Here is a 26,824-nt window from a genome sequence, read left to right as displayed (position 1 = left end):
ACCAATGGCACCCCAAGTTCTCTTCTAAACCCCCCAGGTCTGCCATCAAAAGACATGGATACTTAGCTGCAAGCAGGCCTGATTCCGAGTGCCCCAGTCTCTTAGGAGCCCATGCTAAATAAACCCCAAATTTGACCTCAGCCTTGTGTTGCTGGTGGTGAGTGTTTGGGGTTAACTTGAACCTCAACCTGTGGACATCCTAACCCCCAGAGCCGGGAACTGTAAGTCTTGTACTTACCTCAAAACTGTGTAAAGGTTTCTTCCCCAGAACTGTGTGTGAAAATTGCAGTGTCAACTTTAGAAACAGATTATTGCTATTTATTCAAAAACCGTATAACTTGCCAAATTGAAACAAAGTGGTATTGATACATATGTTGAATACTTACTTGCAAATGTACATACCTGCAACTTCAATTTTGTTGTTCTAGAAATAAAGTAACAAAATATATTTTTGCTCTATAAAAACAATTGGCCTGGAGTTAGTCATTGAGTCTGTGCTTCATTTATTGCCTCTGTGTGTACAACAAATGCTTTGTACAACCCTCTAATAAGCCTAACTGCTCGACCACACTACCACAAAAGAGAGCATTAGTATTATCTACTTTAGCCTCTGTTTAGCCTCTGGGGAACCCCTGGACTCTTTGCACACTATGGTGGTCATTACAACATTGGTGGTAAAAGCCACTTACCGCTGTGCAGAAGACCGCCAACACACCGCCGCGGCTGCGGAATTCCGCCACGGCCATTATGACCCAAAGGCCGGAATCCGCCAAAATCTAGACACCCACACAAGTCCGCAAACACCAAAGGTCAGTGATAAACTGGGGATAAGAAATCCTCCACCGTCACGCCAACAGGAATACGCCCACACAATCACGACCCACGAATCCACGCGGCAGTCTTTCAACCGCGGTATTCCATTGGCGGTACACACCCCTGCGCTCAAAATACACACACATTTACAAAACACAGCCAAATTGGACAATTCCAAATACACACACCTGATACACATACACACACCACTCCCACACACCCAATACAATATAAAACACCCACCCACATTACCCACAATCCCCTACGACAATTGCGACAGAAGGCCAGAGAGAGACACCATCATCTACAAACGAGCATCCACAGGTACTCAACACCATCACCCACATTACATCCACGCACCTCACACAACACACCACTAAATATCCGGGTAGAGCCACAGCTATTCGGATCACAGGTGCAGCACACCTCCATAGCTAGGAAGATGGAGCTATGGCGAAGAATCGTGGACAGGGTCAACGCAGTGAGACAGCACCCAAGAACTAGGGATGACATCAGGAAGAGGTGGAACGACCTACGGGGGAAGGTGCGTTCCGTGGTCTCAAGACACCACATCGCGGTACAGAGGACTGGCGGCGGACCCCCACCTCCTCCCCCACAACTAACAACATGGGAGGAGCAGGTCTTGGCTATTCTGCATCCTGAGGACCTCACAGGAGTAGCTGGAGGAATGGACTTTGATAAGTCAAATCTTTACTACTATATCCCCCACTCTACATGCATGCCATCACATATCCCCACCCTCGCCCTCACCCCCATCACTCCTACTCCTCACACATGTCCCAATATCACAACCCACCCATCCCAAACCCAAGCCCCACATGCAACACCAAAGCATGGACACCCATCACCAAAGCATGGCCACTGCACATACCCATACACCCATACACCCCCCTAAACCATCATTACACAAGGTCCCACACAAGAATGCAAGCACTGGGGTACACGGTCACCCACCGATTGCACACCATGGCACACACAGATGCAATAATGATGCCTTTAACACCCTGCAGGAGCCCTACCCAACGTCACCGGACAGGAGGGTCCAGACATGTCCACTCCACCCACAGAAGAGGCCCACAGTGATGACAGCAGCTCTGTCCAACTGGATTTAGACGACCAGCCCGGCCCATCTGGGACCTCAGGACAGTCAGTTCCCCTCACACTGGCACAAGCCACTACAGGGCTTCCCCCTAAGGAAACACCAGCACAGCACCCACCCAGCGGGCCCATACCTCTGTCCCCAGGACACGTCAATCAGCAGTGTGCCCACCACTACAGGGAACCCAGGATAACCCACCACCCCAACAACAACAGGGACCTGGGGGCAGTGGCAGTGGGCACACGGTTCAGGGGACAGAGGCACAGGAACACAGGGAAACTGGGAGGGCTGCTGTGAGACAGGTGAAGGACAGGCCCAGGGAACCCACTCTCCACGAGGCCCTCTCCAACATCATGGGAGCCTACAACCATTCCCAGGAGACGATGGCAACGGCACTGGCCAAGTTTCAGGAGGCCCAGTGGCTGCAGGAGGATCAGTATTTGGGCTTCAGGGAGGAACTCAAATCCATCAATTCCACCAGGCACCGTTGTAGGAGTGCTGAAGGAACTCGTGAACACCAGGAGGGACACTGTGGCACAACAAGGGGCCCCTGACACTAGCCTGGACAGTGAACTGCCCACCACCTCCGCCAGAGCTAGTGGACAGGAGGCACCGCCACAGTACCACGACACCAGCACCCCACCCCCTGCAGAGGGAGAACCACCCTGCAAAAGGTCCCTGAGATCCAGGACAAGGACAGAGAACGATGCCGAGACCCTCGCCAAGAAATGAGACCACCCTAATTGTCATCCAGTTGTCCCACCTTGTCACCCTGTCCATACTTAAACTGCCCCAGCTCCACTTCCTATGCTCCCTTGGACAATGCACCTGTGAGACTAATAGACTGGACTCTGCCATGGACATTCCTCCACCATCACCCCGCATCATTTTACAACCCCCTCCAATATTGATCACTTAAATAAACACCCTTACAGCACAAAACAATCTGGAATCTGTCTGTGATTTCGAAATAGTGTATTTGCAATTACAATGCCAAAATGCTCTTTCAAATGTAATGTCAACATACCTATGTCACACAGCTCTAGTCCATGAGGAAACAAAGCAGATGTCACACAGTGGGACCCACATCTGTGAAATCGTAAGGGAAAGTGACAACTCAGTGAGCATACACTGGGTGAAAATGACAAACAGTAGAGAGGTAGTAGATTTAAATTAGATGTTGCAGGCAGGTTTGTCTTCTTACCTGTGTCTCACTGGAAGTATTGCAGGATCACTGTGTTCCTGTTGTCGATGTCGTCTTCTTCTGCTTCCTCGTCTTCACTGTCCACAGGCTCCACAGCTGCCACAACACCTCCATCTGGACCATCCTCCTGCAGAAAAGGCACCTGTCGTCGCAAAGCCAAGTTGTGAAGCATCCAGCAGCCACAATGATCTGGCATATCTTCTTTGGTGAGTAGAATAGGGAACCACCTGTCATATGGAGGCACCGGAACCTGGCCTTCAGGAGGCCGAAGTCCGCTCTATAATCCTCCTAGTTCACCCATGGGCCTCATTGTAGCGTACCTCTGCCCTTGTCCTGGGATTCCTCACTGGAGTCAGTAGCCATGATAGGTTGGGGTAACCAGAGTCACCTGCAAATGGCGAGGGACAACTGTTAGACACACACTAAGTCATAGGGACATCCACAGACCCAGACAACTATTCCCACTGATTTGGGTCCATGTGCTCACCTAATAGCCACACCCGGTGCCTCTGTAGTTGCCCCATCACATAAGGGATGCTGCTATTCCGCAGGATGTAAGCGTCATGCAAATTTTGCATTAACATGGGAGATGTACTGGTCTGCCAAACACACCATCTGCACATTCATGGAATGGTAACTCTTCCGGTTTCTGTATACCTGTTCACTCCGCCGGGGGGACCAAGGCCACATGTGTCCCATCAATAGCACCTATGATGTTGGGGATATGTCCCAGGGCATAGAAATCACCTTTCACTGTAGGCAAATCCTCCACCTGAGGGAAAACGATGTAGCTCCGCATGTGTTTCAGCAGGGCAGACAACACTCTGGACAACACGTTTGAAAACATAGGCTGGGACATCCCTGATGCTATGGCCACTGTTGTTTGAAAAGACCCAGTTGCTAGGAAATGGAGTACTGACAGCACCTGCACTTGAGGGGGGATTCCTGTGGGATGGCGGATTGCTGACATCAGGTCTGGCTCCAACTGGGCACACAGTTCCTGGATTGTGGCACGATCAAGCCTGTAGGTGATGATCACATGTCTTTCCTCCATTGTCGACAGGTCCACCAGCGGTCTGTACACCGGAGGATGCCGCCATCTCCTCACATGCCCCAGCGGGCGGTGCCTATGGAGGAGAACAGCGAGCAGAGAGTTCACCAACTCTGAGGTACGTAAACACAGCTTACTCTGAAAATATTCAGAAATCAAATTTTGCCTGTAATAGTGTTGCAGCAAGGCCTAGGTATGTGTGACGCAGTCAAAAATAAAGCCATGTGGGCCCCTGAAATGGCGGCTGCCTGACCTGTAAGGTGGGACAAGGGGATATGAGGTAACTGCACTGGCGTTGTACACCGTCGCGGTAGGCGGTCTAAGACCGCGGCGCAATTCTGCATTGGTTAACATTGGATCCTATGGGTGCCAGGAGCCAATGACGATGTACGCCGGCGGTGACGGTACGCAATGCCGCGGACGTGACCGCCATTTTCTCTCTGTTCAATCACTCGATACCTGATCTTCGACAGGAGAGGACCTACACTGCAAGTGCTGCTGTGACCTCAGTCTGGAAGAGACATTGGCTCCTGTGTCTGGAGAAAGGGGCCCCTGCCTTCAGCACGGAGGAGTTGGAGAAACTCGTGGATGGGGTCCTCCCCCAGTACACTCTACTCTACGGTCCTCCAGACAAACAGGTGAGTACACTGTGTGCATTCTGTATGGGCAATGCCTGTGTTGAGTGGGGTGGATGAAAAATAGGGGGGGGGGCGAGAATGAGGCGTGCATGAAACGACGGTGAGTGCATGTGCGTCATGGCAAGGGTAGGGATGCGGTCCAATGACTGTGATGGTGCAGTTGGTAATTACTACTTTTTTTCCCCTGTATAATTCCTGTAGGTCAGCGCCCACCAGAAGAAGGACATCTGGTGTGCCATCGCCAAGGAAGTCCAGACCCTGGGGGTCTACCACAGACGGAGCACCCACTGCCGGAAATGGTGGGAGGACATTCGCCGCTGGAGCAAGAAGACGGCGGAGGCCGAGCTGGGGATGGCCTCCCAACGTGGGAGGGGTGCCCGTCGCACCATGACCCCACTGATGTTCAGGATCCTGGTGGTGGCGTACCGGGAGTTGGATGGGCACTTGAGGGCATCACAGCAGCCACAAGGGGGTGAGTACACTCTCATTCTGCTGATTCAGCGCGCATTGTAGGTGTCTGGGTGGGGGAGGTGGGCTGTGGGTTCCCTTAGGCCAGGGCGAGTTTGGTAGTTAAGTTCCCTTCTTCAGGCAGGCCCTGTGGCACCCCACCCCACCTGTGTACAGTGCCTACTACACCTAGTCAGGCTCCTGTAACATCCATGTGTGCAGAAATCGGCCATAGCCTTGTAAGACATGTCCCAGGGATTGAATAGTGGACCCCAAGTGCGCGGCGTAGTGCAGGGGGCTTCTGTGTCTGTCCTGTCCGCCAACGGTAGCGGTATCAAATGCACTGAACATGACTTTCTTCTGTTTCCTCCCCCTTTTTGTGGTCTCCCTGTTCATGTGTGTATTAGCATCATCAGGCGGAGGAGCAGTGGCACCGGAGCAGGAGGGAGCTGCATCCCACATGGCCCTGGAGGGCGAGACTACGGACTCCGAATTCACTAGTGGGACGGAGGGCGAGGGGAGCTCCACGGCGGGGACAGGAGCTGACACCAGTGAGACGGACTCCTCCTCTGATGGGAACTCCCTTGCGGTGGTGGCACCATCTGTGCCCCCGCATCTACAGGTACAGTCGCCACCCCACCACCAGCACCGCCCTCCCAGCAGCCCCTCAGCTTTTTCCCCGTGCCCGCTCACTCAGGAGGGTGGGCATCACCTTCGCCCCAGGCACCTCAGGCCCTGCCCCAGTCACCCCTGCTGCCCTCAGTTAGGAGGCCATTGACCTCATCAGGTCCCTCACTGTTGGGCAGTCTACCATTTTGAATGCAATCCAGGGTGTAGAGAGGCAGTTGCAACAAACCAATGCAATCCAGGAGGGCATTCACTCTCGGTCAGGCAGCCCTTCAGTGAACTTTTCAGACTCTGGCCTCAGCACTGATGGCAGCCATTGTCCCTGTCTCTAGCCTCCCCCCTCCAACTTCCACCATCCAGACCCACACCCCGGTACCTCAGCCTATCCCAAGCACACCATCAGACCAGCATGCACACACATCAACACACAAGGGAAGCTCTTGCAAACATAAGCACCACACATCCCACAGGCACTCACGCAAGCATCACACACATGCAGACACACCAACATCCACTGCCTCCACTGTGTCCCCCTCCTCCTCGTCTCCCTCCCTGTCTCGTCTCCACTCACACCTGCATGCACTACATCCTCAGCCACTACGTCCATCACCAGCACACCCACCACCACACCCCGCTCACGTGCAGTCACCACCCCCACTACCATTCACATATCCCCTGTGTCCTCTCCCAGTGTGTCTGTGAGGCCACCTCCCAAGGTACACAAACGCAGCCACACACCCACCCAACAGTCATCCACGTCACGACAGCCTCCAGCCCATGCACCTTCACCCAAAGTCACCAAACGTACACCTCCTACAACCACTACCTCTTCCTCCACTCCCAAACCCCCTCCATCTACCCGTCCCAGTGTGTCCCAAAAACTTTTCCTGTCCAACCTTGACCTCTTTCCCTCACCTCCCCCACCCCTTCAGTCTCCTGGGGCCCGACTCTCCAGGTCCCAAACTAGCACCTCAGCCACAACATTGGCGGGACCAGTGGTGCCAGTAGTCACCAGATTATGGAGTGCACCAGGCAGCAGGGCAGCCAGTGTGGCAAGGAGCCACAGCACAGACAGTCCCCCACCTGTCAAGCATCAAAAAGTTGGCCAGTGCCCGGTGGGAGAGGGGAAAGAAATCAGCCACCAAAGCCGCTCCCAGAGATCCAGTTGGAAGTGTGGATACAGCTGCAACACCATCCAAGGTGGGGAAGGGGCACAGTAAAACTGGCAAGTCTGGGAAGATCAGCACGGCGGACAAGACCGCCAGCAGCCCCACTGCCACAGACAGGACCGCCAGCAGCAGCCACACTGCCCAGGAGAAGACCGCCAACAGCAGCCACACCGCCCAGGCGAAGACCGCCAGCAGCAGCCCCGCTGCCCAGGAGGCGACCGCCAGCAGCCACGCTGCCCAGGAGAAGACCGCCAGCAGCAGCCCCGCTGCCACAGACAGGACCACCAGCAGCAGCCCCGCTGCCCAGGAGGCAACCGCCAGCAGCCACGCTGCCCAGGAGAAGACCGCCAGCAGCAGCCCCGCTGCCCAGGAGGCGACCACCAGCAGCCCCGCTGCCACAGACAGGACCACCAGCAGCAGCCCCGCTGCCCAGGAGGCAACCGCCAGCAGCCACACTGCCCAGGAGAAGACCGCCAGCAGCAGCTCCGCTGCCCAGGAGGCGACCGCCAGCAGCCCCGCAGGCCAGGACAAGACCGCCACCAGCTGAACCGCTGCCAAGGACACCGCCGCCACAAGCACCGCTTCCAAGGACACTGCCGCCACCAGCACCGCTGAACAGGACAAGACCGCCACAAGCACTGCTGCCAAGGACACCGCCGCCACCAGCACCGCTGAACAGGACAAGACCGCCACAAGCACCGCTGAACAGGACACCGCCGCCACCAGCACCGCTGAACAGGACAAGACCGCCACAAGCACCGCTGCCAAGGACACCGCCACCACCAGCACCGCAGGCCAATGAGAGCCAAAAGCTCTGACGCTACTGAGACCACCACGAGCAGGATGAAGCACTCTGGGCACAAACCCCCTCCAGAACCAGTGGAGAGATACATCCACTACCTCTGTCCTTGGCAGGATGAAGCACTCTGGGCACAAAGCCCCCTCCAGAACCAGTGGCGATTCACATCCACTACCTCTGTCCTTGGCAGGATGAAGCACTCTGGGCCCAAAGCCCCCTCCAGAACCAGTGGAGATTTACATCCACTACCTCTGTCCTTGGCAGGATGAAGCACTCTGGGCACAAAGCCCCCTCCAGAACCGGTGGAGAATGTTATCCACTTGTGAGACTGTGGCTTTGAACTCCCCAGGATTAAACAGTGGGCAAACCACCCACTGTAGAGACTTGGGAGACTGTGGCTTTGCACTCCCCAGGATTGAACAGTGGGCAAACCACCCACTGTAGAGACTTGTGAGACTGTGGCTTTGCACTCCCCAGGATTGAACAGTGGGCAAACCACCCACTATAGAGACTTGTGGGACTGTGGCTTGGCACTCCCCAGGATTGAACAGTGGGCAAACCACCCACTGTAGAGACTTGTGAGACTGTGGCTTTGCACTCCCCAGGATTGAACAGTGGGCAAACCACCCACTATAGAGACTTGTGGGACTGTGGCTTGGCACTCCCCAGGATTGAACAGTGGGCAAACCACCCACTGTAGAGACTTGTGAGACTGTGGCTTTGCACTCCCCAGAATTGAACAGTGGGCAAACCACCCACTGTAGAGACTTGTGAGACTGTGGCTTGGCACTCCCCAGGATTGAACAGTGGGCAAACCACCCACTGTAGAGACTTGTGAGACTGTGGCTTTGCACTCCCCAGGACTGAACTGTGGGCATGGAGCCACCTCGTGTATCTGGCATCGTGCACTCAACTGGCTGAGGTGCCCCCCTTTCCCTTCCCCCTGAGGTGCCTGTTTTATTTCCGACTGATGCCCCTGCAGTGTTCTCTCCATCTTGTTCGGGTATTGAGTGTGGGCCTCGCCCATGCCTTTGGGGCCCAGTGATCCACGGACTATGATGGTGAAATCCCTTGGACTTGTGTTCTTGGTGTATATATTTGTATATTGTATAAATGTATATATTTGTAAATATTTTTGATGTAGGTAATTGAATATATCACAATTATTCGACTCATTTCCTTTTGTCCTTGCATTCTTCCAGGGAGGGTTGGGGGTGTAACTGTTATGTGTCAATATGTATTAGCGTGTGTGTTGTAGTGGGTGAAGGTGGGGGTGTTGCGTGTGTGTGTCACAGTTTTTTCCCTCCCCCCTCCTCTGTGTCGTAGGTGCAGTACTCACTGTTGTCTTCGCCGCCGGCGTTCGTGCTCCTGGTAGAGGAGCAGGAAGATAAAGGCTGGCAGAATCTGGAGCTCCGGTTCCATGGCATCCTGATTCCTCGTTGGGTGTGTAGAGGTGAGCGTTTTCCCTTCTAAGTCCTGTTTCTGCCATGTTTTTGTTTGCGGTGAATCCGCCCCGGAAAAGGTGGCGGATTGGTGGGTTGTAATAGTGTGGGCGGTACATTGTCCTCCGCCTGTCTGTTGGCATTTACCGCTGCGGTGTTTGTTTGTACCGCCATGGCGGTCGGAGTGTTAAAGTGGCTGTCTATGTTGGTGGTTTCCGCCACAGTCGTAATTCCATTTTTTTTACTGCCGGCCTGTTGGCGGTTTTACCGCCACTTTAACACCGACCGCCACGGTTGTAATGACCCCCTATATCTCATTTTGATATAGTATATACAGAGCCAGCTTCCTACTACAAGCAATGCATTTGACTTTTAAATTTCATGGCATTGATGTCATTCATGGAGATGTAATAGCGGGAAATAGGGAACTACATCTTAGACAATGTGAAGCACGTTGGATCATGCATACCCACTCTGTTAAACGGGGCCTTAACTGTGATCATGAATTACAGTATTTTTGGGATTCATGATCTTTTCTTGGTCATATATACAATATCTTTCTTACATATGAATAAACTGTAAAATAACTGTATATATTCTACCACACTATCCAACCTACCTGTGGATAATTGTACCTATTGATTGAGATATGTATTACAATATGACTTCTATTATACTCACCTTTCTACACTCCTATCTGGGTGACCTTACCAACCTTCTGTCCCTCATTATAGGCGTCTAAGGGATATGGATTCCTATGATTTCATGGGGGGCTACGATTATCGCTCGGGTTTTCACAGGCTAAATTACTCTGGACTATTGTGAGGATATAATAGGAGATTAGAGTGTACAACATTCTTTCTCTGGGTCCTGATTGATGTGGGTGTCAACTGACGAATCTAGCAACAGTAGGTTAAATGTTTTTTTTTTTTAATAAAAAATATATCAGTATCATGGAATAATTGCTCCAATTTCTTAGAACAGTAACCTGCATCCTGCTCAAGCAATGCAGGTGGAATCTCAATGGGGCCCGGGGCCCCTTCCCGTCTCCCTTTAGAAATCTGTCTCTGTATTAACGGGCTGGTTATTGTGAAGGGTTCCGTGGTCTGATCTTGGGGTGAGTGTTGATCGTGGACTGCCTATTCAACTGCCTTTTTAGTTGTGTTACTAGGGTCATTCAATGAGAGCTTCTCTGGTGCGCATAAATGGATTTCACTCTCCTCAGGGTGGTTAAAATGCTCATAAAGGGATTTTGCCCAAGCCTTTTCAGTCAATTGTGAGCTACTTACGCAGTGGGTGCACACTGTAGTGTATTAACTGTGCACCAAAAGTGAGTGTGGTCATTGCTTTTTATGTTGAAAAAGAGCTTAGCCCAAAGCAAGTGTTCACCTTCACTTTTTATTGTCCAAATCAGCTTTTTAATGCTGCTTTGTTCCGTCATAACTCTTGTTGCAGGGTGGTCCCGCACTGTCTCTAGCAATGTTTTATAAGCCTTGAACTGATACTTCTCTTAAGTATCTTTACTTGCTCTAGTTGTGCGAGTGTCAGTTGACCCTGTCGACTTCCTTGCCTTGGCCCATTTTTTCTTGTTATTGTGGAGGCACAGCACCCCTTAATGATTTTGCAAAGGCCTCCTATATGGCTAAAGGGTTTGTGAACGTGTCTTGCTTTCCTTGCAATATATCCTTAGCGGACACCAAGAGTCGGTCTATGGACGCAGTTTTACATTTAATCATTTTATTGTTTGTAGTGTGCACAGAGCATAGTGCTTCAATGGCGTAGCAGGCAACTGCAGGACTCACCAGTGGGAGGTCGTCGCTAGATTATTCCTTGGCCAGTTGATATGCTAAAACTTTATGGTACAATTGTAGGGTGACAAAAGTATAGTCCAGTGCCATCATGGAGTGGACAGTTGCTGCGGGTGGGTCGTCCTCCAAAAAATCGACCAATTACAGCCCGAAAGCTAAGACGCTCTAGCTCTCTCAAAAGTTGCATCCCTGTTTTTTTTGCTTTCCCTTTGCATTCTCCCCCTGCTGAGGAATGTCCCAGTATGAGGACTGAGCTGCTGTAAGATCGTCATCCCCAGATAGACTAAAATTAGGGGGTTGTTCTTCTCCGAGGAGCCTTTTTGTTTCACTGATCAGTATCTCCAAGCCCCTTACCTTTAGGGTGAAGGCACATGTTTATAGTCACTATTCTCAGGTATTTTTCATCACAGCGGACTACAGCATTTATTGCTTTAATTTCAGTTTTTGCTGTTGACTTCCCTGCAATTCCTCGACTTTGTCGATGCTTGATATTGAGATGTAAGTAGAAATGCCTCCCTTGGGATGGCCAAATCTAGCTCCTTTGCATGCAATTGTAAAAACTGTAGCATGTGGCTGTCTGTTGTTTTGTTCCCCCAAGCCACTTATAGTCCACGAGCATTTACACAGTGAAGTTGAATTGGATCGCGGTTTCTTAGCTGTTTACAGGTTTTGTCAAGGGATACTGCTCATGTCTTCTATTGTGTGTGATATCCAGGTCGAGCTCTGAGCTGATGCATAGTTTGTTTTTCTTCTTGAACTGTTTTGTGGGTATTGCTTAGTCATGCCTAAGGGGGAGATGCTTCTTGCCCTTTGAGTATCAAGAAAGTGACTTTAGATGTTTGCTGTGCAGGATTTGACTGGTTTGTAGTTAGCAGGGATTTTGGATAACAAGGAGTATAGTGTGGTGTCAGTGTTTTACCTCAGTTTCTAAAAAGTGCCTGTTTGCTCAAAATCTTCCTGGCTATCTCTTGAGTTGCCCTGTGGTAGCCTTGTTTCCTGATTGGCTACCACTTTGAATAAATTCAATGGTAATCAGACCAGATGATTTTAGGTGCTCAATGCTGCTGGTTGCTGCTAAGAAGCATACAATATTCCCCCTGTTTAATATGTTTTATCTTTCTTGTGATTTGTATTTTGGCAAGAAAATTGTGATATTTGTGTTTGGCTCTTCTTTTAAAGAGAATGTGAAGCTATCCTGCACGCTGCTTAATTGTCCGGATTGCAGCCTGGTGGTTATTCTCTTGTTTGGAGTTTTAGATGGGGCTATGGGCGATGTATCTGAAGATAAATCTTCTTGCTGGGAAGCCCTCAGAAGCCCTTCGACCACAGAGATACCAAACTGGTAGACAACACCCAGTTGGTTGACTTCTGCTCCACTTAGGAGCACTCATGAAACACTAGACCCCAAAGCTTTTACTAAACTGTCGATAACAATATCCTAAATCCAACTAACCAAACTATTTTTAACTAATCTTTCAACACTAACTTTGTTCCTATTTGACCTGCACCACTACTGATCCTTAAAAACCATAAAAGGCATGCCCTTACTTGAAATGTGGAGTTGTGCCCTTGACCACCTTTCACTCTGAACTCCACACATACTGAGATGAAAATCAAGAAGAAAATACAGTTATTAGTAAAAGAAAATATGGCTACAAACTTCAAATTTAAAAATAAATGTTACTTTACTTTAACCTAAATGTAGAAAGTGTTTAGCAAAAGAAAAATGTTTTATAATGTATATATATTGTTTATTAAATTGTTAAGAACGATTACAAATGCAATAAACCAATATGTAAATATATTAAACATTACTGCCTGGTCATCTTTGTGTGTTTAGTATTAATTAAAGTGTGTGTTTTAAAAAAATGCATTTTCAAATATAATTGTTTTTTATATTTTAAATAATAATTTACATACAGTACTAATTACAGCTATTTTTAATATACTATTATAACATTGATCTATTTCAGCATCCTTTACAAAGATCAGTACGAAAGTTTTAAAACGTTCTCCTGTAATACTACTACCCACACTCTTAAATGTGTTTGTGACCTTGGATCTAAGTGTTTAGTTTTGGAGAGGTCATATTTTCTATTCTCAATCCAACCCAACTACCAATAAGGAACATATTCATTTTTAGGTCTCACCTGACAGCGCACATGCGCTGTTTGTTGCTATGGGTATTGTTTACAGTAAATGGCTTGGAGCCCTTACTTACCATTTATTCACTCCATCTTCACTCGTCAATGCAGCCTCTTAACTGGGCATCATAGGCCATTGCTTCAATTCCATTGTTTCAGTGGAGCACGGACGAAGTACAAATTAATTAAACCTAATTAGTAGCTGTCCACTGCTCCAGGTATGATTAAGGTACTATTTATTTTTCGTCCCTCCAACTCCCCTTGCATTTGTTTCTCCTTCAGCACATCTTGACTCAAAGATATTTCTGCACTTAACATGAGCTTCAGTTATGTTACATTTATGTTTTTTGTTTTTTTTTTACTTTGGGAGGCGTAATACCACAACATGAGATTAGCAAAGCGATATGGTACAATACAATACATAATCGAATTGAAAAAGTCTTCCGATTATATTCCTCGAAGATAACACAGCCCGTAATACAGAATCCCACCCCCCCAGATTGGGGATTGTCTCCAAAAATCCTCAAATTTACACATAGCGCCTACGCGTTGAGCATATAATTGCTCTTTCAAAAGTACCCTTTCATCTTGGCTTTCCATGCTGTATAAGTAGGAGGAACTGGTGAATTCCAGGCATGAAGAATCAAAGATTTAGCAATGAGGGATGCAATAAACAGAGTTGGCTTCGATCGGGTTGACACAGCTGGGTGGTCTGAAATAACAAACAATGCTCCAGCCGGCTCTAGAGTAAGGGTAACCAAAATTGCAGAACTTACCCATTGAAATATTCTCCCCAAAATTCTACCAAATACATACAGGTAAAACTTAGGTGAAGGCAATCCCCCTGACTCGCCTAGCAGTGTGGACAGGAGTCGGACATATCAGGAAATGCCTCCTTTAGTTGGGCTGGGGTGTAATAGAGCATTCATTAAGAATAAAATGCTTTTTTTAATTGGCCCCTCTAATTGCTTTATTTGATAGGATATTGAATTTTCTACATTGCTGTACATAGATCTTCACATCCTGTTGAACTATCGGCCCTCAGCAAGAACCGAGAGACTATTTCCAATGAGAGCCGTGAGTTGAGGATCCTATACCAACTACCTATGCCTTGTAAATTCCCATAGAAGGCCTGAAACAGTGTAGAATTGGAAGCCTCAGTTGTTCTCTCAATCGTTATGAGAAAATGCTGAATTTGAATAAAGGAGAACCTGAGACCGTCTGAAATAGTAGTCCCATCAGTTTGACATGGATTCCAGGCCTTAATTTGGTCTCCTATTAAAAAGCCTGAGAATCTCTTGAAGCCCGCCTGTCCCCAATTTTGAACATATTCCTGGTTTAAGTCGAAACCTAGCATCCAAGAATTGTGAAGCATGAATGCTGGATGGAAGCTAGGAATATTATATTTCTCCTGCACTGACAAATTCCTGGTGCAGATTATTAATGGCAGTTTATATCTCACACGCTTGGGCAGTCGTGGTATTTTGAGGAAAAGCGGAAGCCTAGTACTATTTTCAATTAACATACATTTAAGATAAAAATTAGAGATAGATGATGAGGCAGCTTTTAAGGCCCAATCCAAAAAGGTTGCCTAGTAATAGTTCCTGAAATTAGGTAGTGCTAATCCCCCATCCTCGACCGTGAGAGCCAGCTTTTTGAGCTGTAATCGAGGTCTCTTATTGGCCCATATAAATTGTTGAATCATCTAATCTATTTCTTCAAGGAATTTTTGAGGATTCTACTTGAAAAAATAAATAAAAACAGAGGAAGAATCATTATTTTAACTAATGCCACCCGCCCTATGGTCATCAAAGAAGAGGCTTGCCATTTCTCAAGTAGGCCATGGACTTTCTTGAAGACAGATACATAGTTGAGCTGGAAAAGATCAGAAACATTGTGTGTTACAAATATCCCTAAATATCTAACAGGGCTAGATAATTGGGACTGGACCCTTATTCCCGCTGGCAGGATCGAGCCCTTAGAGTTTAACAGAAGAGCTTCGGATTTGGAATGATTAACCCTTTAGCCACAGATATCCGCAAAGACCTTGATCTTTGCAAAAGCTCTAGCAATATTAAACTGATCAGCTTGAAGATAAAGAATCATGTCATCAGTGAATAGTTTAAGTTTAGGTGCTTGGAAGAGTGGAGGATGCATAAATTGACCTTGATGATATCCACTGCAAGAGTTTTGATAAAAAGTGCAAAAATGACTGGCGATAGAGGGGGCAGCCCTGCTGCGTATCACCCGAGACTTGCACAGACCCTGCTATTTGTGCATTTATTAAGATCCTGGCTTGGTCCTTGAAATACAAGCTGTTCAGGATCTGAAATTACTGCTTGGGGAACCTAAGCCTTTCCAAAATTGTAAACAGAACCTCCAATTGGACCAAATTGAATGCATTCTCGACGTCAACCATTATAATCGCTGCAGGGTAGTTTTATGAGAAAAATAATCAATTGTCTGGACCAAAAAATGTGTATTTGTTGACAGCAGCCTGCCTAGAAAAAAGCCACACTGATCCTCATGGATAAGCTCCTGGGCTACCTGTGTTGTTCTAGCTGCCAATATTTTAGTAAAGAGTTTAAAATCATAATTTAATAGACTAATCGGGTGATATGAGCTCGGGTTCTCCGGTGGCCTGTCCTTTTAAAAAAAACTAACGACTGTGATCCTAGTAAAAGAGGGTGGTATCGCCACCCTCTGAGTATTGCATTAAAAAGGCTAACCAAGAACTCAGCTAGCAGGCCCAGCAAAGTTTTATAAACTTCAGCTGGGAGGCCATCTTCTCTGAAGGCCTTTCTGCTAGGTGCACCCCGTATTCCTTCTATTACTTTCAAGAGAATGATTAGGGCTGATAGTAAAGCTTGCGCCTCTCCATCTAACCTTGGAAGTTGGAGTGAATTTAAAAAATGATTTATCTGGGATGAGTTAGCTTGCGCTGCAGCAGTATAAAGAATTGTATAGTGGGAGAGAAAAACCTTCTCTATATCTTTAGGCTGGTTCACGATTATGCCTTGATCCTCATCGAAAATAGGTTTGATAAAATTTATATTAGATTTTCTTTTTACTGACCAGGCCAAGGACTTCCCCACATGCTCATTTTCTTTGTACTGTCGCTGAAAAATTGCATGTCGATTCAATATTTCCCGAGACATAGAATAATCTCTCAGACTATTCTGAGCCCTTCCAAGTCCACAGGCCATCTTATGATCTTGTCCTATCTGATGACCCCTTGATGCTTGATCAAGTTCTTGTTGAAGTTTGAAATTTTTCTATTTCTATTTGGCTGCTCTAACCATGTAAGATTTAAAGGATATGGCTTTGCCTTGTATATAAGCTTTGGAGACTTCCTAAATATTGAAAAGTGGGGCTGAGCCTTTATTTATGCTAAAAAATGTGGTGACTGATGTTTTAAGAGCTGTAACCCAGCATCCATTTGCTAACAGGAACTTATCAAAGGTTGATTGTGAAAGACTCATCTGCTTGTGAGTCATATTAATACTAACTCGGTGGACAGAATGATCTGAAAAAGGGTTAGTGAAAATATCCGAACCCTGCCTTGCCAAAGAGAATGAAACTAAAAGGAAATCAGATGCCCTTCAAGCAGCTACCAGCACCAGATCAGTAACCATTTTGGTGAGCAGTCGAGATGCTGTGGGTTTATTCTGAATTTTATTCTTGCGTGAAGTATCCATCTATATATCAGGTATAATATTGAAATCTCCTCCTATAATAAAAAAGCCAGGAAGTACAGATAGTTGGTCATATAAAGCCTGCAAAGAGCTTGTCTTGTCTTCAATTGGGCCATAAAAGCTTGTGAAATGAATATGATTGCCTGATATTGAAATACTGACTATATCCATCTTGCCCTTGGTCCCTAAAGACCTGCTTATCACCCCAGGAAAATCCTGTGTGATTACAATGGCCACCCCCCAAACTGCTACATTGGCTGACGCAAAAAAGGACTGGGCGATAAAATTAGGGAGATTAGGCATCTTTTCCTGGAGTTTTAAATGAGTCTCCTGAAGAAGGAATATCTGGGATTGTGATGCCTTCAGCCAATTGAGTATCGCTTGAAACTTTTTGTTGTTATTGGCCCCATTCAAGTTGCAACAATTTTTAAGCTATTTCCTACCATCCCTTAATTTATTTTTTACAAGAGTAAAGAATTAATGAGCCACAGCCTTGCCCTTAGTAGCCCATTATTGCACGGGAAGATAATCATACACCTATTAATATATGTACCTTTACAAGTATCACACCAAAAAGTGTCCCCAAATGTGTTCCCCTCCAGTTGCCTTTGGCCGAGACCTGACCCATCATGATCCTACACCGCTGAGGTCCCCTAACCCCCCTGTGACCAAACCCCCTAACCTCACACCCCAAATGCGAGTGCACTGACATGGCACACAAAGAGTCTGTAACCAGGATAAACTGCAAGTGTAGGCTTGTGGAATTACACTCAGAAGAACATATAGTAACATAGAATTAACTAAGTAAAACTTGGCAGAAAAAAAGAAAGAAAGAAGGAAAGAGAAAAAAAACAATTATATATAGTCTTAGCCCACACTTAGTACTTAGTACTTCGTAACACCCATGCTACTTCTTCTTGAGGCTTGAGGGAGTCCAATAAATCCCTTGCCTGCTCGACACTCTGAAAGATATGTGCTTGGCCCTTATGAAAGACCTTAAGTTTGGCAAGCTGGAGCCCCTAATCTTTTGAAATAATCAATAAGACTAACAAACTCACGATGTCGATGTGCTTTTGTCCAAGACATATCGGGGAAGACCCAGAAGGAGAAGTCTCCCTCAACATTAAACGTTTTCTTTTTTATAGCTTGAGAAAAATTTGCTCCATGATCCTAAAGTCCCCAAAGTTGACCAATATTGTATGTGGATATTTGGAATTGGAAGGTTTCACTGAAGGAATTCCCTGGGCCCACATGATGGAGAGGTCTGGATATACTGCAGACTTATCAGGAAGAATACATTTATGAATTAGATCTGAAACTACTTTCGAGATTGTTGATGTTGCTTCCACCTCTTCCGGGATTCCAACGAATCTGAGGTTGGAGGATCAGGATCTGATTTCCAAATTGTCCATTGTATATTGCATTTCTTCAAGCTCTGACTGGACCTGATTGGCCGCAGATCCGTTGGCATTTTGAACGTCCTCTAGGTCCGAGACCCTTTGCTCCACCTGAGAGACCCGTGACGTCAGATGCATGATACTGGAGTTGAGCTGGGCTAGATGATCATTGATCCTTCTATGTGCTTCCTCATGGTAAACATTCAGGTCCTATAGTTTCCTAAGGATCTGACTTAACATAGTCTCTACCATTAGGCTAGATAATGAGGCTAGGCTTAGAGAGCTAGATACATTTGAAGGTGGAACCGTAGTAGAATTTATCTCCTTGTTAAATGCCAGGTCCGGTACAGGGAATGAAGGGTCCCGCAAAGTTGGAGTATCAAGGTCTCCTGTGATAACGTCATCTGGACTATTAGACACCTCCCTATCCACAGTGGTGTACTCACACCCCTTTTGTATTGAAAACAGGGGATAGGAGGGCTTCCCTTTCTGGTGGGCCTCCGTTGAAGATAGCAAGGTCTCAAAAATTATAGAGGAAAATGGCCTTGGTTGATTGTGGACGGGAGAGTTACCTCTTTCTTGAGGTGTGAGCGATAGAGAGAGTTCTGAAGTTACTGACATCTGAGCTGTCCCATCTTTTTTGCCTGGTATATTGCTGGCGGTGATTACGGGCAATAAGACTGATGTACAGGCATTTGTGGCTCCCTGAAGCTTCTCCATGTTTTCTCGACTTGGACCGAGACGTTCTCTTCCTAATGGAGGAGTTGCATTTTTCCCTCTGCTTGCTTTCAGTGCCTTCCTGGCTGTACGTGATTTAAATGAGGCATCGCGAGTTACACGTTTCATGCCTGCTGGGAGAGGGTCTAGGGTTTTTTTTTATCCTCCCCCTCCTTCTTTTTTCCCCCTTTCCTTTTTTCTTCAAGAGAAGACTAGCCGGAGGAAGACTAGAGTGTAACAGGCCGCATCTGTACTAAACAGACCGCTTCTGCTACTACTTCCAGTTTTCAAACTCCACCACTCAGAGCTGCCTAAAGCATGATCCAGAGGCTGCTCTGCCTCCCTATATCGCTCCTATATTTGAGAACTTAATGATCTATTACCATAGATGCCCGGTAATAGTATAAAACAGCAGTTCAGAATACAGAAAGTGGCAGGTAGTAACCATAAAATATGCTAAAAAAGGAAGTCCAGAAAGTGTAGCGTACCAACTGGTACTGTATTGGAACTATTAGAGACAACTTAAAAAAGCCCTTAACTGGCCAGGAGCTGTGGTACAAAGCCGATTGGTGTCCTTTTGGCTTGTCCTATACCAGGTATACCAGCTTTCAGGTGTATGCGGATAGCGCAAGACCAACCTATTTTTCTTAATTTAAAAAAAAAAAAAATGGCCCCTTAAAGTCTCTTAAAAATCTCTCATCTATAACTGCAGTTTCGCTATTTTCCTTAGGTTTTAGTGCATTTGCTGCCTTTTTAACACCTCTCGCTGCTTTCTGCAATTAATGCCAGTTGAAGCCCGTGGCTCTCCTGATAACATAGATATAGGATGTAGTTAATGTAGAACAGGACGGTGGGAGGGTTCCAGCTTAAAAGTTCGAGGGCACCTTTTCAAAGATTCCCCCCCATAAGCTGGGTTTTGCTCCTACTCAGCATTTAGGCTGCATAGTTACCAATATTGTCCTCTCTCCCCACACCTCTGATGCAGTGTGCCTTCTTTATTATGGCCATTACCTGCCGTGTAGCTCGGCTTTATGCTGGTCTGGTATCTCGGTCGCCCCCTTGCCGCATATCCAGTGCTGCCTGTTACACGGCTCCTCTTCCTCTCACGGCCAGCCATCTTGCCTGCCTGCCTGACTGCATATTCAGTTACGGGGCATGACCGGGCTCCATGTTACTCCACCTCCCTATATCGCTCTTAGATTTGAGAACTTGATGATCTTTCACCACAGACGCCCGGTAATAGTATAAAACAGCAGTTGAAAATACAGAAAGTGGCAGGTAGTAACCATAAAATAAGCTAATAAAGGAAGTCCAGAAAGTGTAGAGTACCAACTGGAACTGTATTGGAACTATTAGAGACAACTTAAAAAAGCCCTTAACTGGCCAGGAGCTGTGGTACAAAGCTGATTGGTGTCCTCTTGGCTTGTCCTATACCAGGTATACCAGCTTTCAGGTATACGCGGTTAGCGCAAGACCAACCTATTTTCTTTCCTTTAAAAAAAAACTGTCCTCTTAAAGTCTCTTAACAATCTCTCATCTATAACTGCAGTTTCGCTTTTTTCCTTAGGTTTTAGTGCATTTGCTGCCTTTTTAACACCACTCGCTGCTTTCTGCAATTAATGCCAATTGAAGCCCGTAGCTCTCCTGATAACATAGATATAGGGCCTGATTCTAACTTTGGAGGACGGTGTTAAACCGTCCCAAAAGTGGCGGATATACCACCTACCGTATTACGAGTTCCATAGGATATAATGGACTCGTAATACGGTAGGTGGTATATCCGCCACTTTTGGGACAGTTTAACACCGTCCTCCAAAGTTAGAATCAGGCCCATAGTCTGTAGTTATTGTAGAACAGGACGGTGGCACACCACACCTCCCCAGTTTGGACCCAACCATATGCAAATCAGTCTTAAACCTGTTAAACTGGGGTGGCGTGGTGGGCTAAAAAATGATGGCTTAAATCTAGATCTTTGTGACTGCGGTGAAGGTTTGCATTGTTCAGCATTCCATCACATCAGTTGTTCTTTTTTTGCGTTTGTTACCCTAAGTGGGAAGGGCATGCCGAGAAGTGGGTCCCGTGCTCACTGCACGACTGGATTCATGCTAGCCTGGCTGATGAGGGGTGATAGACAAAAAACGGTCCCAAAATGCTTGTTTCCGGGCCAGGGAGGACCTGGCTTGGCATTTCAGGCTGGACTGTTGCCATGGGGAACAGGGCCAAGACTGATTTGCATATGGCTGAATCAAAACTGGGGTGACATGGTGGGCAAAAAACAATGGTTTAAACCAAGATCTCTGTGACTTGGGGGGGGGGGTGAATATTTACATTGTTGAGCATTCCATCCATCATCTGTTGTGTTTTGCTTTTGTTGCCGTAACTGGGAAGAGTATACCCAGACATGGGTCCCATGCTCACTGCGCGACAGGATTCAAGCCAGCCTGGCTGATGAGGAGTGATACCCCAAAACTAGTCCCTGGATGCTTGTTTCTGATTCAGGGAGGAGATGACCTGGCAGTTTGAGTTCCCATGTGGAACAGGGTCAAGACTGATTTGCACATGGCTGGGTCCAAGCTAGGGTGGCGTGGTGGGTTAAAAAATCAATGTCATAAACCCAGATCTCTGTGACTGGGGTTGAATGTATTGTTCAGCATTCCGTCCATCATCTGCTCTTTTTTGCTTTTTTTTAATGGAAACAAGACATTTCACTGATGCCCCTGCCAGAACTTCACAATTACATTTGTCGAATGTTGGCGAGTTTGTCTTTTTAAACAATCAAGCAATCCAATTCCTTAGGGTTTGTTGTTCAACGGTCGATACAATGCTTTGCGTTCTTTATGGTAGTAACTGCCATCGTTGGTGAACGATGCATCTTTTAATTTAACGTTGCAAATTATGAAAGATTAGCAGTGACTTAGACAAGCGGTGTTTTGTTTATGGACCTGCCTATTTTTAACAAACGGCCACCATAAAGTGATCAGGGACGAAAATAGCTATGACTGTACAGCGTAACTTAAACATTGACAAACCCAACATTTCTCGCATAGGCGAGACCTATTGGCTTTACCAATGTTAGTTTTGAGAGTGTAGAGTTACTATTCTCACTCCCACTAAACTCCCATTCAGGAAAGCAGTTGCCTGTGGGACGGTCAAGTTCAATATTCTCGCTTAAACCCAACTATTTTACCGGAATGGTAATTAGACTTCACTGTGACCCTGAGCACCGTTGCCTCTACTGCACCACCAAAAGCTGCTGTCCCAGCAAAAACGCTTACACAATAAAACGTTGAGGGAGGTTCACGAACACGTGAAAATGATGAAGTGGGTGACACTGAAAAATGTGTCACGTTGCGATTCATACGCTTGAATAACGTAGAAAATATGCGTCAGAGACCCAGCCGTTCAGTGTTTGTGTGACAATCTTTCTTGGGCTTTGGCTGGTTAGCGCTGCAGGGCTTTGCTGACTGTCTAGGACAGGCCCGCAGCTTCTTACTGCTGCCTGACGCTCGGGTGCACAGAGGGGGGCACCCTTATATGGCGTCATGGCGTCACTTGGGTGTGCGGGTGGCCCTGCGGCGCGACACTTCAGCCGACTCCCAGACAAGCCTGGCACAGAGTACCAGGGCTGGGGGCGTGGTATGCGAAAACGGGGCGGAGAGTCCCGAAACGTCAGAAAGACTACCACATCAAGTAGCCCCCCCTTCGATCTGAAGGGTGTGAGCCGAACGTGAGTAACACCAAACAAGCCGGGAGGCTCCCGCGCCCGTCGCTGTCAGCAGGGGAGGAGGCACTGTAAAGTTTCGTGAGGAAAACGGCAGCGGGGAGTGCCTTTCCCCAGCTCCTAACCCGGCCCCACCCAGAAGAAAAGCTACACTCACCTGGGAGTCACCGGCGGCGTAATCTAAAAAAAAAAAAAGAAAAAGACACCCACCCAGCTGCCATTGTGGTGGCGCTGCCGTAACCGCGGAAGCTGCGGCTGGCACTTGTCTTCGGGGAGCGTCTGTGAAGGTCTCTCCCGCTCGCTCCGCTCTTCTCGCCTGGTGCTGCTGCTGCGAGGCAGGCGCTGCGAAGAGTCTGGGCTGAACTCTGCCACCCTATTCCTGGGATCGGACCATGGCCACCTGCAACTCCCGGGCCTCGCAGCTCTTCTGTCTGCTGCTGCTGGTGAGTGACTGGCGGACAACGGGCCACGCAGGGAGCGTTATGTGTGGGCTAGTATCTTCACTGAGCCTCCAAGCCCTGGCCTACCCAGCATAACCAGAAGCTTGGCAGTGTCTGCGCCTAGACGGCCATGAAGGCCCAGATAGGTGTTCGGCTTCGAAAGGTGTAGAGTAGCACATCCTTGAGGTTTGAACCTTACGTTAGGTGTTGTAATTGAGGGTTGAGTTGTCGCTAGTAGATTGTGAGTGCGTTATCCAGTTAAGAGTTTGCCTGTAGCGGATCTAGCGCTGAGAAGCAATGTTACATTTCACACAGAACTTTTTTATTGCAGCAGGGGCATTTCTAATGTGAAGTGCTGTCCATAGATTGGTGTTTTATGTGTGGTGTGGTGTGACTGATTAGTGGAGGACTAGCCAGGAGGAATACACATTCATTTCATATTTAGCGATCTATGCTTTGGCACACAGTAAAAAAAATGGTTTGCTTAAACTACCCGATATTTTGCAGAACGCGGGATTCTAATCTGGATCACTTTGTTCATGACTTGTCCATTGTGAAAACGCGATGGCTCCTTTGGGACATCTTGAGATCTGTGATAACCGTGATTCCTAGGCGCCAGTCTCCGATCACATTAAGGTTTTTCAGGCTGTTTCAGTGTGTGAGATTTAGTGCTCTGCGTCAGCCAATCACTTATCTGTAGGTTTGTAGCGCTAAGCTGGCAACATTTTGATGCGCATTGTGACTTTGGCCATCCACTAACTCAGAGGTCACTTAAACATTTATACTCTAGTGTCTGCTGTGAAATAATTTGTTTTGCTGTTGGTGCTGTCGAGCGTCGTCGGCCTGCAGTACCTTCGTTGGGTGACAGCTCTCTCTGTGCCTCGGGGATATAGCAGGAATGCTGACAGAGACAAACTGGAAATGCATCCCTCAGACATGTTTTCTTTAGTGTAAAGATATCGGTTCAGTGCTACGATGCCCTCTCTCCGTCCGTGGGAGCTGCCCTTTCTCCCTTTGTGGCCTGCACTCTCTGTGAACTTTAGCAGGGTTTTGTCAGTTACTCTGCTTGAGCCCTTTCAAACTGCTGACCCAGGGTGCGTCATAAAAACGCGTTTTCCATTCGCCTGTAGGAATCTGCACACACTTTCCAGCATATTTTTGGTTGTTTGAATAATCCTCCAAGGGATTTTGTTATCATGTACACACCTCAGGCACATCACTCTTGGCGTGAACATTTTCTCGATGTCGTGTCCCTTCTGCCGGAATTTCAAAATGAAGCATGCTATTTTTATTTTGTCCAAGAACTGTCTTAAGACACAGTCCCTTGTTAGGTTCACAACACTCACAGTGTACTAAACCGTCAAGGCTTTGGAAATTGTCCCGTTTTCTGAACTAAGATAGGACTAATTTAGCGGCAGGAATAGAAGCACATATCTGTATGTTGTTTGATCAAATGTGTTATTTCAATACCATATTCAACTCTCACTTTGGGGGGTTGGCCCCAAAACAAAGCCAGGGCCCTTTCTCTGTCTTTAACCTAAGTAGACATTTTCAGAGTCCTCTGCAGATGCTATTTAAAAATAAAACACACTACCCCCACGCAGTTACTTAATTTACTTAATTTAGTTTTAGACCTCGACAAAAAAAATCAAACATTCATCACAAAATCTGGGTCCTCAATATTGAGGACTGAAATGTGAATTCCTAAAACTCCAAATTGTGAAAATGATCTAAATCAAACGAGACTTTTTCGATTTTGGAACACGTTCGAGCCGCAGACCAGCAACAGGCCTTGTTATAAAACTCTTTACTTGGTACTTTTCTACAGATAATTAGCTGTTTGCACTTTGCCCACAATATCGAGGCCTTTACCAAACCACTTGTGTAAAATGGAGGAAATATAACACTTACCCAATATGGAGACAACAACTGTTAGCGGGCTTTACTTCGCATGTATTTACAAGTGTATATCTACTCTGTCATGTGCATATTTGCCTTAGTCCCTATTATATTTCTGCAAATTGCCCACACCCCATTTCAAAGATCACAACCTCTCCTTTAAGAGTGATACCCCTGCAGCCCTGCAGAAGTTAAACTCCTGCAGCGCATCTATTAATGCTGCCAAGGATTTGAAGAGATTCACATAACTCCTATTATTTTATTGTATCACGTAGAAACTGGACTAAATGAATGGGATGTGTCCTTGCGCGTAGAAGACTAACAAACAATAACACTATGAGATATACAGTTAGAGAGTGGTTGAGCATTACCTCTGTTTCACTCTTTTGTTGAGTATTTTAATCTTGGCCTCTACCCGACATTAATAGAATAAAGTCAAAACGAGACAGGGTTCAGAGCCAATTTTAGATTCTTTCTTTTTCTAACCCTCCTCGGTGTCTTCCCCCTTTATCTACCTGAGGGCGAGAGCGGCATCATCGAGAAGATCTCCGGCAAAGAGCCCCCCATTGGGTGGTGCCCGTCAGACATTGCAGCGCCAGTCTGACTAGAGCCGGCTGGAGCTTGTCCGATGATGAAGCATGACACCCAATTGGGTGTGTGAGGACTCGTGCTCCTGAGTTATGGGACCCTAGAGCACTCATCCTGCAGTCCCCTGGCTTTCTTAGGAACAGTGTATTACGTTACTATTAACAAACAATAACCACTGGAAAAAAAAACACCAGTAACCTTAGGTTCTGGAGCAGCATGCTTCGCCGCATAAAGTGATAAAATCCCTACTCACAGGTAGTAAGCACTCTATAAATACAATTACAACGCAATCGCTGCAGAATTGGACCAGGTGCGAATGTTACGTGCACCAGTATATATGTGTGCCCGCAATTTAAACCGATTGAAAAGCTCATCAGCTGGATTCATAGCCGGCGCTGACATTTGCTGCTTAGTGTTAATCCCTCCCGGCAGCTGTGATTGCACCGGAATCAACACTTTCGAGACAATTTAAATAATGTATAGTAGAACTTTTTTTTAACTTGAGGATCCATGTATGTGCTGCTTTTTTTTTTTTATCTGAACATATGACAAGAGCCAGTTGAGACAAATCATGTTAAATGCTCAAAGGGACTACGTCCTATCTGCTTTTTAACCAAATGTTGTCCATATTTGCCTTGTGCAGCAATCAGCAACTCTTTCTCTCACCTTCCTGAAGAAATGTGATAATTCTAACCGTACTGTGCTCATAAAACAGGCACACCCCACTCTTGGAGGTAGGTAAAGCAGCTCTGTTTTTGATTCCATTATTAATGCGGTTGTTATGAAAGAAAACTTCAGGCACATGCAGAGGCAAGAAAATAACACAACAGGTTGGATCTCGTACAGCCCCGAACAGGAGGTTTATTGGCAGATGACTTGTTTGTCTATTGCTTCACAGTGGAAGTGCTTAGCCATGTTTGGGGAGTGATAGCTGCACGTTTAGAAGCTATTATTTAGGATTAGTGTTTTTTTTCTAAATTTGAAAAACAAAGAAACGTAAATAGGTCATAGGCCGCTAAAATAGGTTAAATGTTCTATGTGCTGCATAACGAGGGGGTGTCCCTATTTCTGAACTAATACTTTCCCCTGACTGACTTATGGCTTT

At 46.8% G+C, this 26,824-nt stretch overlaps 1 protein-coding gene and 1 long non-coding RNA gene across 2 annotated transcripts in view; one reads left to right on the top strand and one right to left on the bottom strand.

Annotated features, from left to right (window-relative positions):
• LOC138282466 (uncharacterized) overlaps positions 1-23,117 on the bottom strand; it is a 75,157-nt gene extending 52,040 nt beyond the window's left edge. Inside the window, exons 1-2 of the long non-coding RNA XR_011200957.1 lie at positions 23,003-23,117; positions 12,667-12,719 (exon numbers count right to left, since the gene is read on the bottom strand). This is a non-coding gene — a long non-coding RNA (uncharacterized lncRNA). The remainder of the gene's footprint in view (positions 1-12,666; positions 12,720-23,002) is intronic.
• The window catches only part of DSC2 (desmocollin 2), a 114,959-nt gene continuing 110,768 nt past the window's right edge, over positions 22,634-26,824 (top strand). The window contains exon 1 of the mRNA XM_069220068.1: positions 22,634-23,235. Within this exon, the coding sequence (XP_069076169.1) occupies positions 23,185-23,235 (51 nt within the window). The 5' untranslated portion in view covers positions 22,634-23,184. The remainder of the gene's footprint in view (positions 23,236-26,824) is intronic.

This window comes from Pleurodeles waltl, chromosome 2_2, assembly GCF_031143425.1.
Source record: "Pleurodeles waltl isolate 20211129_DDA chromosome 2_2, aPleWal1.hap1.20221129, whole genome shotgun sequence".
In the NCBI taxonomy this organism is placed as follows: domain Eukaryota; kingdom Metazoa; phylum Chordata; class Amphibia; order Caudata; family Salamandridae; genus Pleurodeles; species Pleurodeles waltl.
The sequence above is the reverse complement of the archived record's forward strand: the minus strand, read 5'-3'. Positions and strand labels throughout refer to the sequence as shown.